The 12762-nt window shown below is 51.4% G+C and overlaps 1 protein-coding gene across 3 annotated transcripts; it reads right to left on the reverse strand.

Annotated features, from left to right (window-relative positions):
* Positions 1–2374: 2374 nt before the first annotated feature.
* Positions 2375–11056, reverse strand: KRT74 (keratin 74). 3 transcript variants are annotated; one of them, XM_040234215.1, is made up of 10 exons: positions 10840–11056; positions 10583–10806; positions 9765–9979; positions 9269–9329; positions 8690–8785; positions 8037–8201; positions 6206–6331; positions 4521–4741; positions 4028–4062; positions 2375–3548 (listed from the first exon to the last, which is right to left on the reverse strand). In XM_040234215.1, exons 1-10 carry the CDS (start codon positions 11054–11056, stop codon positions 3331–3333), a joined length of 1578 nt encoding a protein of 525 aa, XP_040090149.1. In that variant the 3' UTR covers positions 2375–3330. The 3 variants fall into 3 exon arrangements, with proteins under 3 accessions (XP_040090149.1, XP_040090150.1, XP_040090148.1); XM_040234216.1 differs by lacking the exon at positions 6206–6331; XM_040234214.1 differs by having other exon boundaries at positions 10583–11056.
* Between the last annotated feature and the right edge of the window lie 1706 nt (positions 11057–12762).

Consider the following 12762-nt stretch of genomic DNA (forward strand, 5'->3'; position numbering starts at 1 on the left):
ACTGAGGTACAGGACGTTAAGTACATTATTGGAAGTTGCACAGCTAGTGAGTAGTTGTACCAGGATTTGAGGTAAGCTGCCTGGCTGCCGTCTGTGCTCTTCGCCTCTGAGCTGTCCTGGCTTTCCTGTGTGCAAATGTCCAGTGTACATGCCCGCCCTGAAGCACGGTGTCAGAAGCTGAGCTTACCAGCACCGACTCCTCCCGCTCTCTTCCTGTCCCTGACTCTCCAAGCAGCAGATCTGACCCCTCCTCCCCTCAGCCTGTTTTGCTTTTTTGAAGACAATATAATTTCAGGACTTGGGTGGGGTGCTTATGAGACGATTGTGTGTTTCTTACATGCATCGTGATGACATGCCCTGGGCTGTTCTCCCAGCCTCCTGCCCACCAAGGCAGACTGGCCCTATCCTTTAAGACAAACAAAAACACCCCTCCTCTAAGAAAGCTCCCCTGAGCCCTCCCTAGGGCAGCCACAGCTTTTTGTACACAACCCTATTGCCCAGGTGTGTGTGCGTCCTTCCAGCCTAACAGGTCCCCTGAGGCTGGAAGATGCTCTCTGCTCCGTGGCCCCAGTCTCCGTGCTTACGGTGTGAATTGTGAGCACTGCTCGCAAGCTCACAGACGTGTTCCCATAGGTGTCAGAGGCCGTGTGGGGGCCCACATCTGCATACGGGTGGTCGTGAATACAAACTTAGGCAGAATGCTGTCCAGCCAGTAGGGACCAGCGTGGCTGTCTCAGTTGCCTGTGGCTGACACCTTCTGTGATGGGTTAGTGCCTAATTAAACCAGTGGTTAAATATTTTGAGTCTCGTCCATAGGCTGAGTCTGTGGGCTGATGAGCACGTGTCCACACCTGTGTGCCAGGTTTCTGATGACAGTCTACCAGACAACAGGCCCCATCCTAGATTAGCTATCACTGTCAGACCTCCAAGTGTCCATTCCTCTCTGTTAGTGGCACACACGTGAGAGCCAGTTGTCCTGTTTTTATTATATTCTTTTTCAAGAACGGAGGAAGTGGTGACTCCCAGCTTTTGAGTATAAGTAGGTCCCATTTGTTCATTGTTTGTTTTTATTTCCATTATTCTGGGAGATCGATCAAAGAAGATATTGCTGCAATTTATGTCAGAAAGTGTTCAGCCTATGTTTTCCTTTAGGAGTTTTAGGGTGTTCAGTCTCACATATAGCTCATCAACGGTTTTCGTCTTCTATTCTTTTTTATTACAGCTATCCTAGTGAATGTGAAGTGGTACCACTTTGTGGTTTGGATTTGAATTTCCTGATGATTAATAATGCTGAGAATCTTTTCATGTGCTTGTTGGCCATTCGTGTATCTTTCCTGAAGAAAGGTCCATTAAATTCCTCTGCTTGCTTTTAAATTGGGTTGTCTTCTTGTTACTGAGATGTCAAAGTTCTTTATATGTTTTGGGTTCAGTTCAGTTCAGTTGCTCAGTCATGTCCGACTCTTTGCGACTCCATGGACTGCAGCACCCCAGGCCTCCCTGTCCACCAACTCCTGGAGTTCACCCAAACTCATGCCCATTGAGTCGGTGATACCATCCAACCATCTCATCCTCTGTCATCCCCTTCTCCTCCTGCCTTCAATCTTTCCCAGCATCAGGGTCTTTTCCAATGAGTCAGCTTCCACATTAGGTGGCCAAAAAGTATTGGAGTTTCAGCTTCAACATCAGTCCTTCCAATGAACACCCAGGATTGAACTCCTTTAGGATGGGCTGGTTGGATCTCCTTGCAGTCCAAGGGACTCTCAAGAGTCTTCTCCAACATCACAGTTCAAAAGCAATGTTTTGGGTACTAGACCCTAATCAGATACGTGATTTGCAAATATTTTCCCTCATTTTGTAAATTATCTTCTCACTTTCTTGGTAATTCCTTTTGATGTGTAGAAACTTTTAATTTTGAGGAAGCCCAATTTCTGTATGTTCTCCTTGGTTGCCTGGGCTTTTGATGCCATGTCTAAGAATCTACTGCCAAATCTGTTCACCTCCTACCCACCCCACCCACCAACCAACAAGACCAGCACACAAAACCTAAGCCGAAACTTACTATGATGATGTGATTTAAATTCTTTTTAAGAACCTATGTTCTCACTTTTCTAGTTATTTGATTAAACTCTCCTCCTCCTCCAGGTAGCCTTCCTTGCTTAGCTTCCCTGTGCTGATCACTTGTCAGCATTGCTGCACTGGGCTGCCCTTCCCTGATTTGTATGAGTGCGTAACTTTGTGTGTGTGTCTATTTCTCCCATTGATCTGAGCAGCCTCCAGGTTCCTGAAAGGCTTGTGCCCCTGAGCGAGATGGAGTGTATCATCATCGGAGATGGGCAGTTTGGAGAAATCAAAATGTTAACAAACATGCACCTCGGACATTACTCAAGGACAGTTTATTGAACATATGGCAGAAATTCAGAATCCTTCAGTCAAGGCAAGGAGGAACCGGGTGTCTCCATCCTTAGGAATATTTACAACAAGAGCCAGGACTTCTGGGCTGGGTGGCACCACCAGAGACAAAGCAAGCTTCCCTCATTGAACACAGCTCCTGGCAGCAGGAATTGCGAATCAAAAGCTACAGCAGGACACAGCCCAGAAAAAGGCCCAAAGATAAACACCTACCCACTGACAGAAAGGCAACCTAAGTCTCTGCCTTCATCAAAATAAGAGTGAGTTTGACATTCCCTTCATTAAAGAGAGTGGCATATAAAAGCACACGGACCCTGGAGTCAACCAGGCCTGGGCTCAACTCCCGACCCTAGCACCCAGGGAGTGAAGGGGCATGTTCCACAGTCACTCAGAGGATGGGGGCATCTCTTCTGCCCCAAGGATGCTTATTGCATCTACTTTGCATAATTGGATGAGATGTAGTTGGTGCTTAACATATAGGAGTTGCTACCGCCTCCAGGTTGCAAAGTAAGCCTTCGGACAACTGCTGACTCCACCAAAGCATAGAGAAAACTATCCTGCCTTCCCTCGCCCTCTTCCTCTCTTTTTCCTCCCTCCTCTCCTCTCTCTCTAGGGATGTTTTTAGGGATGTTCCAGGGCCAAGAAGGTAATTATAGCTGTGTCCATAAGCCTCCTAGCAGATGAGGGCAGCAGGAAAAAAGGAAGTCACAAAGTCCAGATGGGACCTGAAAATGGGAGAGGATGAGGCCAACCAGAACTTGACAGTGAGACAGGCCACAGTGCATGTGGGTGGTCGCATATACCACGGTGGTCCTAGGACTCTGGGGAAGGGGGGGCTGTGGCAGACATCTCCAAGTGAGGTGGCAGGGCAAGAGCATCTCTTCTCCCAGCAGCTGAGAGAACCCTTAAAGCTGAGGGGCTTTACCGGGCAGCTTTCCTTGCCCGGCCACTGACTGGGGTGCTCTTGTCTTGGGAGTCCTTGGGGTCTCCCCCTTGTGCCCCTTTGGCCCTGGTCTGCCTGCTTCGGGTGCTTCTGGAGCTGCTGGTCACTGTGCTGGCCGTGGTGCTGGCCCCAAGGTCAGTGCTGGCCAAGGATCCAGGGTGGGAACCGGAGCTGCTTGCACTGCTGCTGATGACAGCTGTGGTGGAAGGACCCAGAACAGGGGAAGAAGGATGACAGCATCACTCAGCGAGCCACCCGTCCATCCCACAGCGACCCTTGGCAGTCAAAAAAACACCGCAAGGGTGGGTCGAGACCCAGGTATACTGCAACCTCTGTGCGAGGTGAGGACAACCCGGGACCGAATGGTCCCTGCCCTCCTAGAGAGTCTAGGACCATTTGTCTCACAGGTCCGTATTCTCAACCCCTTCTTGGGATGACGGTGCCCAGGAGAGAGACACAGGAAGGAAATGGAGTTGGCATGACCTCAGTCACTGATTCCCTGGGACAGAAGGCAAATAGGCTTCCTTTGAAGCCAGAGAACCTTCCTGAGACAGTACTAGGAGCCCCCAGATGAGGGGAGACAATGATTGGAGGTGGTATCACATTATCTTGCAGTCCCCAGCTTTCCCATCCAGTCAGAATCCCCAACTCGACCCGTCTCTCGGGGATACTCACAAATGCTCACAGAGGAGGGATTCTCCCCAGACATCCTGCAAGACAGAAAGTTAGAGAAGGATAAAACCTCAGGGAAGTGTCTAGTTCAGCTGAGCCTTTTGATGGGTTCCTGCCTTTATATGCCTATCATTTGAATTCATCCTTAAAACAACCTCATTTTATGGAGGTTACAATCCTCATTTACAGATGAGCAAATAAATAGTAAAAGTTACAGATACCAGGACCACATAGCTGACATATGGCAAAGCGAGTGATTAAAGCCAGGTCTGTCTGACCCCACTGGCTCTTTTCATGCCACCACCCAACCACCGGTGCTTCACATCCGACCTCCTCTTGCAGGAAGCTGAGCTCAATCAACAAACAGCCCCCTTCTGTGCCCACGTCACGAGCACTGCTGTCTTTCCTCTTTCACCTCCCAAATGGTCCCTTGGCCCAGCAGGGAGCCACCCACAGTCCCCTGCCCCAACCATGGCATCTCCCTTGCCCCGCTCACCTGCACTCCTCGCCCTCCAGCAGCTTGCGGTAGGTGGCGATCTCCATGTCCAAGGCCAGCTTCAGGCTCATGAGCTCCTGGTATTCACGCAGCATCCGGGCCAACTCCTCCTTGGCTTGGTGCATGGCAGCTTCCAACTCATCCAGCTTGGCCCGGGCATCCTTCAGGGCACTGTCTCCCCTCTGCTCGGCATCGGCAATGGCCGTCTCCAGATTGGTACACTGAAAAGCAAAGGACGGATGGGAAGGCCATCAGAACCCAGAATAATGTTTAGATCTTAATGGTTAGGTCCCAACCCCCCTCACTTTACAGATGAGGTCCAAGGTGGTAGCAAGTAATTGCTGCAGAGCCACCACAGTACCTGAGTTGCTTCTATTTTCTTTTGTAGATGGATATTTAAAGGCCCGTGAAAAGCTGTCAGAGCAGTTGCATTTCAGGACCACAAGAAGAGATTTGGATGTTTGCAAGTTGTCTAGTGCCTGAGGTTGAAACCAGTGGCTGTCGGTTTCAAGTCCACCTTGTCCTGGAGAATCACACTGAGACCCCAACCTGGAGCGTCCAAGAATCCGACAGCGTGCCAAGGCACCTCTGTGATCAGACCCTTACCTGCAGGGTGTCCCCCAGCAGGGACCTTCCTACTCGTTAGCACCCAACAGTGTACATCTCTGGACTATTCTAGCACTCTGCAGGGAGGGTCTATCTAAACACTTCCCATGTCTGGCCTGAATGGATTCGGGGAAGCTTCCCATACAAGAAGAAGCTAAGGGCCTGAGGTCATATCCATGGCCTCAGACAGAGCATCTGGGGCCTGAAAAACATCGAGTGACACTGTGATGGCAAATACTACCAGGCGGAGAAACAGTCCTCATAGAGTCGTGAATCAGCGCGTGTCAAGTTGGAAAGCAGGCCCTGTGTTCCCCACATGACCTGGCTTGGAAGGCTGTGGGGGTGCAGGAAAGAGAGCTGGCTCAGCTCTTCCAGGTTTGGCAATTCTATCACTGGGCAGAGTTGACCTACCAGGGTCAACTAGGGAAGGATTCCCTACCCCCTTAAACTCATCTCCCCAGAGATATGATGTTTTTCTGCTTTCAGACAAGACAGGGTCTCTCTCCCACCTGGAAAGGCAATGGGTACAGGGCAGACAACCCAGAACATCATCTGCTATCATCCTCACTGGTCACCCAGTGAGAGCAGTGAGAGGAGGACCTTAACTTGGCCACTGAGGGTCCCAAGGAGAAGCCCCCCAAACCCTACATGCACTGAGTGTCCAGTGGGAGGAAGAGGTGTGGGGCCTGCCCTTGGAGGGTCATACCTGAAGGGGACATGGGGCAGGTTTACTGCACACAGAAAAGGCCTGAGAAAGATGGGAAAAAGAAAGGAAACCTAAATTCTAATCCTAATAACCAGCTGGACACCCTGGGAGAGTCCCTTCCTCTCTCCAGCCCAGTTTCCTTATCTGATCTGTGAGTCAGGTGAAATAAGTGCAAGGCCCCTCCAGTTCTGAGCAGGGTGCCAGCTCGGAGTGTACGGGTCCCAAGGTATGGCGAGGAAGAGGGACCATCAATGGTCCAGAGAGTCCCAAGTCAGGCAGGGGACATCTGCTTTTCACTCAAGGATGGGCTCCAGTCTCTCCATCACAGAGGGTGAAGCCCAGCCTCCGTGCTCTCTACGGGCTTGCTGCCCACCTGCTTCTTCACATTTGCAGTCTCACAGCGGATCCTCTGGATGAGCCGGTTCAGTTCCGACATCTCATTCTTGGTGTGTTTGAGGTCGTCCCCATGCCGGCCAGCTGCCAGCTGCAGCTCCTGGATCTGGTTTCCAGAGACAGGAGGTTGGTGATGAGACAGGACTCCCCCCACACCCCCACCACCCAAGGCAGAGAAAGTGGCCTGAGCAAACCCTTCCACCACCGGAGAGAGCCAGGGTAGATAGCTCTGCAACAGGAGGTGATAGAGCCAGGACCTGAGTTATCCTTCCAGCTTTTTGGAGCTGATTCTGACCAAGAAGTCCACCTGTTTCTCTAAGCAGAAATCTATTTGCTGGGCCTATCCTCCTTTCTCATCTCCCTGACTAATCTTTTCTGGGGGTGGATAAAGGGAAAATGCAGTTTTCATGTATTAAGCATTTCCAAGGACTACCCTGGTGGCTCAGATGGTAAAAGCATCTGCCTACAATGTGGGAGACCCAGGTTCGATCCCCTGGGTTGGGAAGATCCTCTGGAGAAGGCAATGGCACCCCACTCCAGTATTCTTGCCTGGAAAATCCCATGGACAGAGGAGCCAGGCAGGCTGTAGTCCATGGGGTTGCAGAGAGTCGGACACGACTGAGCGACTTCACTTTCTTTCACTTTCAAGCACTTCCAAAGTAAATAAGGCTTCCCTGGTGGCTCAGTTGGTAAAGAATCCACTTGCAGGAGATTGGGTTTGATCCCTGGGTGAGGAAGATCCCCTGGAGAAGGGAATGACTACCCAATCTCGTATTTTTACCTGGAAAATTCCATGGACAGAGGAGCCTGGAGGGCTACATACAGTCCATGGGGTATCAAAGAGTCGGACATGACTGAGTGACTAACACTTTCACTTTCCAAAATAGAAGAGTTCTGAACCTCTCCATTGATTTAGCACCACAGTACCTGAGTTGCTTTTATTTTCTTTTGTAGATGGATATTTAAAGGCCCGTCATCTTTTAAAGGCCAGGTTCTGTTCTAGGTACTGGGGATACAGAGGTGAGTGGTATAGGTGAGGTCCCTGGTCCCGTGAAACTTACATTCTCCTACAATCCTTTCTTAATGACAGGTGAAGGGCCAGGGCTAAGGACCGCATGCATGTACCCTGGAGGTGGTGGGACTGTTGGCTCAGGACTTGTAGCTCAGATCCTCCCCTCACCCTTGGCCAGTCCTTCAGAAAAGAGAGGATGACACAGCCCTGGACAGGGAACAAGGAACCTGTGGTCCTTGCTGTTGGCGGGATTTAATGGCCAAGAAAGCTGGGAGATGTGAAGCCCCATAGGGCCCCCAGGTAAAGGGTCTTCTCAGTGACAGCCTAGAAGGGTTTTACTTCAAAGCATAAGTGCCATCCCCCAGAATGCTCCTAGAATCCCACCTCTTCTTCTTAGAAGTCCTTCCACACTGATCAGAGGGAAGCTCATGGCATCCTCTTCTTTACTCCCTGTCCCACTACAGGTCACCCATAGCTACTCTCCTCCATATCTGTTACTCTCCTTCTTTCCCATGGTGACACGGCCTAATCCCAGTTTTATAGCAAGAGCACCTTGCTTCGTTCCTCCATCAGAGGATGGCCTGTCCCTCTCTGTTGGAAATGCCTACCCAGTTTTATGGCTTATCTTTGATAACAATTTTTGCCAAGAATTCTTTTTGAGTAGATGTCACTATGGCATTGATTATAACCCTTCTTTCATTCAACACATCTCCTAAGGGATGTCTCACATCCATTGGTGGAGGTGTCCCTTCCCAGGAAACGAAGTCTGGTGGAGGAGGGAGACACAATCAGTCCTCACCTTGCTCTGGTACAGCGCCTCGGCCTCAGCCTTGCTCTTCAGGGCGATGTCCTCGTACTGGGCTCGGACCTCGGCAATGATGCTGTCCAAGTCCAGGTCACGGTTGTTGTCCATGGACAGGATGACAGAGGTCTCACCGGTGTGAGTCTGGATCTGGGCCACCTCCTGAGTTGAGAGATGAGGACAGAGTCAGGGTCCTTCCCCCACCTCCCTCCTCTTCCCATCAGACTTCTGGGCCTGTGGCGCCTGGCAGAATGGGCCAAACTGGAGAGAAGAAATGCCTGCTGGAGCCAAGGAAAAGGCTCACACAGCAGGATACACCCCATGTGGGTAGCAGGCCATGGGAGGCATTTCTTGCAATTCACAGTATCAGGAATCTGTGCTTCAGTAGGACCTCATGGGGTCATTTTTACCTGCCTACTGCCAAGGTCATCATCACAGCCCTGATGAGACGTTTTTCCTGTGAATATGGCTTCCAGGGACCAGGATCCTACACTTCCATGGCCTCCCAGTGCAGGGTTTTGCACCTTCCCATCAAAACACCCTTAATTCTGCTTATCCTCAAGCCTTCTTATTAGCTTCTCCCTGGAAGAGCCAGGGAATCTCTCAGCTGGAAAGAGGTGGGGGAGGGGAGGCGGGGGAGGTGTGCTCACCGCATCGTACAAACACTTAAGGAACTGGATATCTTTGTCCAGAGAGTCCACTTTGGCCTGGAGCTCCACCTTGACCGTGTAGGCTGCATCTGCATCCTGCCAGGAGGCACCCAGAGCCACTGGTCAATACCACCCACATCCCACCAGGTGCCCTGTCCTTGCCCTAAAAGTCAATTAACTTCCTATCTTTTGCCCACCAAGGGAAGCAGGTTGGTGAATAAAAACCCTCAATATTGCCTTTCTCTCCTATGCATCTTTGGGCGTAAATAAAGAAGTGGGGGCTACTCTTTTTCTGTTACACCTGGAGAAAATGAAGCCCAGAGAAGTAGAGTGTATTTCCTCAGGTCACACAGGAAGGCCGAGCTGAGCCAGAGGTTTCCAATTCCCAGACCATGATTCTCTCCTATCTGTCTCCACCCATATCCTAGGCACGTGTCCTCTCCACCTTGCTAGAGGCCAGGATATGACTCCATCTCTACTCAGGTACCAGCCCCTTCCCAGAAGAAGGCCAGGGCTGGAGTCCCTAGCAGGGTTGGTTAGGATGGGGATTCAAGAGTCCATAGCTCTTCTTGCTCTTACCTTCTTGAGCACCACAAAATCGTTCTCAGCTGCTGTGCGCTGATTAATCTCCACCTCATACCTGTGGGCAAGGAGAGAAGATAGCAGAGGTCCCAGTCCCCTTGGCCAGGTGACCCTCTCTTCACACTGGCCAGGCAAGTGCTGGGGACGCAGGGTCCCCACACGCTCGCTGGAGCACTGCCGGGGCTGGCGGCGGCGGTCCTGTGCCCCCGAACTGCCTCATTAACAGTCTATTCTCTGGACCTTAGGAAGATATCCAGGTGCCCCAAACCAGTCACTGAACCCATGGTGGATCAATGCGCAAAGGAGCTCCTTCCCATCAACCAGGTAGGAAGTTCTCATCAAATAGAGGTGGTCCTTCCTTCACAGTCAGACCAAGGGTGTGAGCCCTTGACCCCAGTGCTTGCTCCCTGCCCTCCTAAAAAGTGACACAGAGATTGGATGATCCCAGGAGCCTCTGGGAACCTGACCCGCGACCTTGGCTGGACCCACTCACCTCTTCTTGTAGTCCTCCACCAGGTCCCGCATGCCCTTCAGCTCCGAGTCCAGCCTCAACCGGTCCCCGGACAGTGTCTCCAGCTGCTTGCGCAGGTTGCCAGTGTAGCTCTCGAGGATGGGCTCCAGGTTTTTCCTACAGTTGTTCAGGTCCAGCTGCTGCAGCAGCTCCCACTTGGTCCCCAGCACCTGGTTCTGCTGCTCCAGGAACCTCACCTGGAATCAGATGGGTGCTACCAAGTCCCGTGGGAAAACACCATGGACCCTACCAGGTTATACAGATTTTTCTAAAGACATTTGGCTCCAGTCCTGACTCCCCACTCATGGAATTCCATACAAACAAGACCCTTTACAAGGGTTCATTCTGTAGCCTTTCAGGCAAAACCAGTCACTGAAAACTCATTGAAGAAGGAGATTCCATAGCTGGCTTCTGTTGCCTGACCCAGCCCCAGAAGATGCTCTTCCTCTGTCTCAGCTAAGTGTTTCTTCTGTACCATGAGCCCTTCTCTCTGAATAGTGCTGATTCTCTCAGCCCTCCATCTGCCGTGAAGGGCCAGAGGTCCAGCTGACCTCCAGATTCACATCAATTCTTCCTCGAGGTAGGGCTACCCTTTACCAAAATGTCCACCCTTCTCTGTAAAAGAAAGCAACACATTCATTTATTCCTTTGTGCTGCCTAGCTCAGAGGTCGTGCTATGATCACAGAGCCCTTCATGAGATCCAGCAGCAACCTTTCCATCCACAATGCCCTGTGCACTGCCAGGCAGAAAGGGATCACGAACATCTCACTGGACTGTCTTATCCACCTGGGAGACCCACCTTGTCGATGAAGGAGGCAAACTTGTTGTTCAGAGCCATGATCTGCTCCCGCTCCTGGGCGCGCACCTTCTGGATCTCAGGGTCCAGCTCCACGTTGAGGGGAGCCAGGAGGCTCTTGTTGACGATGACCTGGTGGATGCCCCCAGGTGGGCACATGGATGGGCACACAGGCCCCAGGACCACACTACCAAACATACTGCCAGCAAAGCCACTGGCCCGGCCCCCTCCATACCCAGAGCCAAGCCTGAAGTTGTAACCTCCAGTCCGAACACTGCTGCCAGCCACCTTGAGGGGAATACAGAGATCCCCTCTACAGAGACTGTAGAGGCTTCGGCTTCCAAAGGCAGCACCAGCTCCTTTGCTGGGTGCATGGTAAGAAGCCACACTGCCCCCAACCTTCCTCAGCACCACCGCTGAGTGCCCACTGAAGCCCCCCTTGTCACCACCAGACTTGACATTCAGTTGCCGGCTCATGGTGGCAGAGATAGAGGTGGCAGAGCTGGAGTAAAGCAGTCAATGGAGAGAGAACTTTTGATGGGGCACCCAGAGCAACGCTCCCTTTTATTCTGTCCATCCCTGAACACCGGAAAAGGGTGTTGCTCCTCTATTTCCTTTCTCCCTGCCGAAGGTCCTGAGGCCATGGGCAATTTGTGGAACAGATATCTCCAAGCCCTTTGCAGCAACAAAGTGCTTCTGATAGTGAGCAGAATACGCTGTCCTTGCAGACTGGAGTGGTCGAATCAGGCATTTATCTGTGCTCCTAATTAGGGACCTGGAGAGTTATCCCCTTCAGAGATCTAGCTTAATTTTTTCCAGGGCTGCCTCTTTCTTGCTTATCTGTCAGTAAGAAGCAGGGGAAATGCCCAGCTTTGTCCAGAGAAAGCTCATCAGAAAACCCCAGGTTTCCGCCCTAGAGAACCCACCCCTCTCTTTGTTGGTCCTCCTCCTCTTTGAGGAGCTGTGGTGTTTGCACCAGAGAAGACGAAATTCAGAAAGGATGTGATGCATGTGTTCAAAGATCTAAGTCCAAGAAAGAAGTTCCAGGGCTCATTCTCTGGGTCACTGTAAGGACCACAGCTGTCTAGTAATGGAACGGACCCCAGGAAGATAGTGGAAATGACCATATCGAGTCTGTGTGCCACCCAGCAGGGGACTGTCTGGACATTTCTGTCCTGGGCAGGGACTGGGTGGTGATTACCTCGATGTTGCCTTCTCAACAGACAGAATCTTTTCAGGCAGCTGGTAGTTCCTGCAGCTGAGTTTTTTCTCCTGGACAAGGTTATCTGCCGCATCCTAGGAGATGAGCCATGAAGCAGGCTTGGAGGTGGGCCATTGACTCCCCTGGGGAGAACGTCTCCCCTAGTGCTCCCTGGGGACATGTTCCAAGCCCAGTGACCAAGGCACTGAAGCCCATGGGTCTCACTCCTGGAGTCAAGGTAACTGTTCTGCTCCTTTCTTGATCACTTTAGGAAGCCATTCAATTTTGGGTCGGGTTAGACCAGCTTTTTGTAGCTCAGGGAGCCCTGGTGGAGATAAAGTTTTAAAAATTACTCCAAAAGCAGGCATCTCCTTGCTCTGACTCTGACCACTTTTTCAGTAATGAAACTGACTCATTTGAAGCCAGTGATAGCAGACAGCTGCTCCGCAGCTGGGAAGGTGGAGGTGTGAGCGGGACAGCCGGATGTGCATAGCCCTGGACGGTTTCCTCTGAGGATTTCCTCTCATGAAGTTCTCCGAACAGCCCCAGAGGCAGCGGTGGAAGTTTTTCCAAGGTCCCTGTCTCCCATCCTCCTTGGCAGGGCCTAGCCCTAGGGCATGTGTGCTAAATCGTAATTGAAGTGGTTTCTTGTGGTTTTTCTAAACCAGATTGCGAGTGCTATTGAATGAATGTCAACAAATAGTGTCAATCCCTTGACCAGAGGTGGCTATCATCTGGTGGCAGCCCCCAGGGAGCTGCAGACTAGTGAGAGGAATCTATGCAAAGAACTTAACCTTGGGTTAAAGCTCTGGAATAAGAAAAGTTGGGAACAAAGGATCGGAGGTGTGCTGGGGAGTTAAGGACCTCTGGAAGGCTGTGCTTCGATTACTTGTGGCAGGGTGGTGGACTAGGCGCTCCCAGGCAGCGGAGGGTTGAGATAGTAATCGCAATAATGGTAGCAGTGGTGGCAGCAACAGTATCT

The sequence above is a fragment of the Oryx dammah genome, unplaced genomic scaffold (assembly GCF_014754425.2).
Source record: "Oryx dammah isolate SB20612 unplaced genomic scaffold, SCBI_Odam_1.1 HiC_scaffold_29, whole genome shotgun sequence".
NCBI lineage: Eukaryota > Metazoa > Chordata > Mammalia > Artiodactyla > Bovidae > Oryx > Oryx dammah.

Coding starts and splice junctions, on each gene's coding strand:
- KRT74 (XM_040234214.1), bottom strand. CDS start 11,056: ATGAGCCGGCAACTGAATGTCAAGTCTGGTGGTGACAAGGGGGGCTTC. Junction 8,202..8,689: donor TTAAGTGTTTGTACGATGCG/GTGAGCACACCT, acceptor CTCTCAACTCAG/GAGGTGGCCCAGATCCAGAC. Junction 4,063..4,520: donor CTGGAGGGCGAGGAGTGCAG/GTGAGCGGGGCA, acceptor TCTGTCTTGCAG/GATGTCTGGGGAGAATCCCT.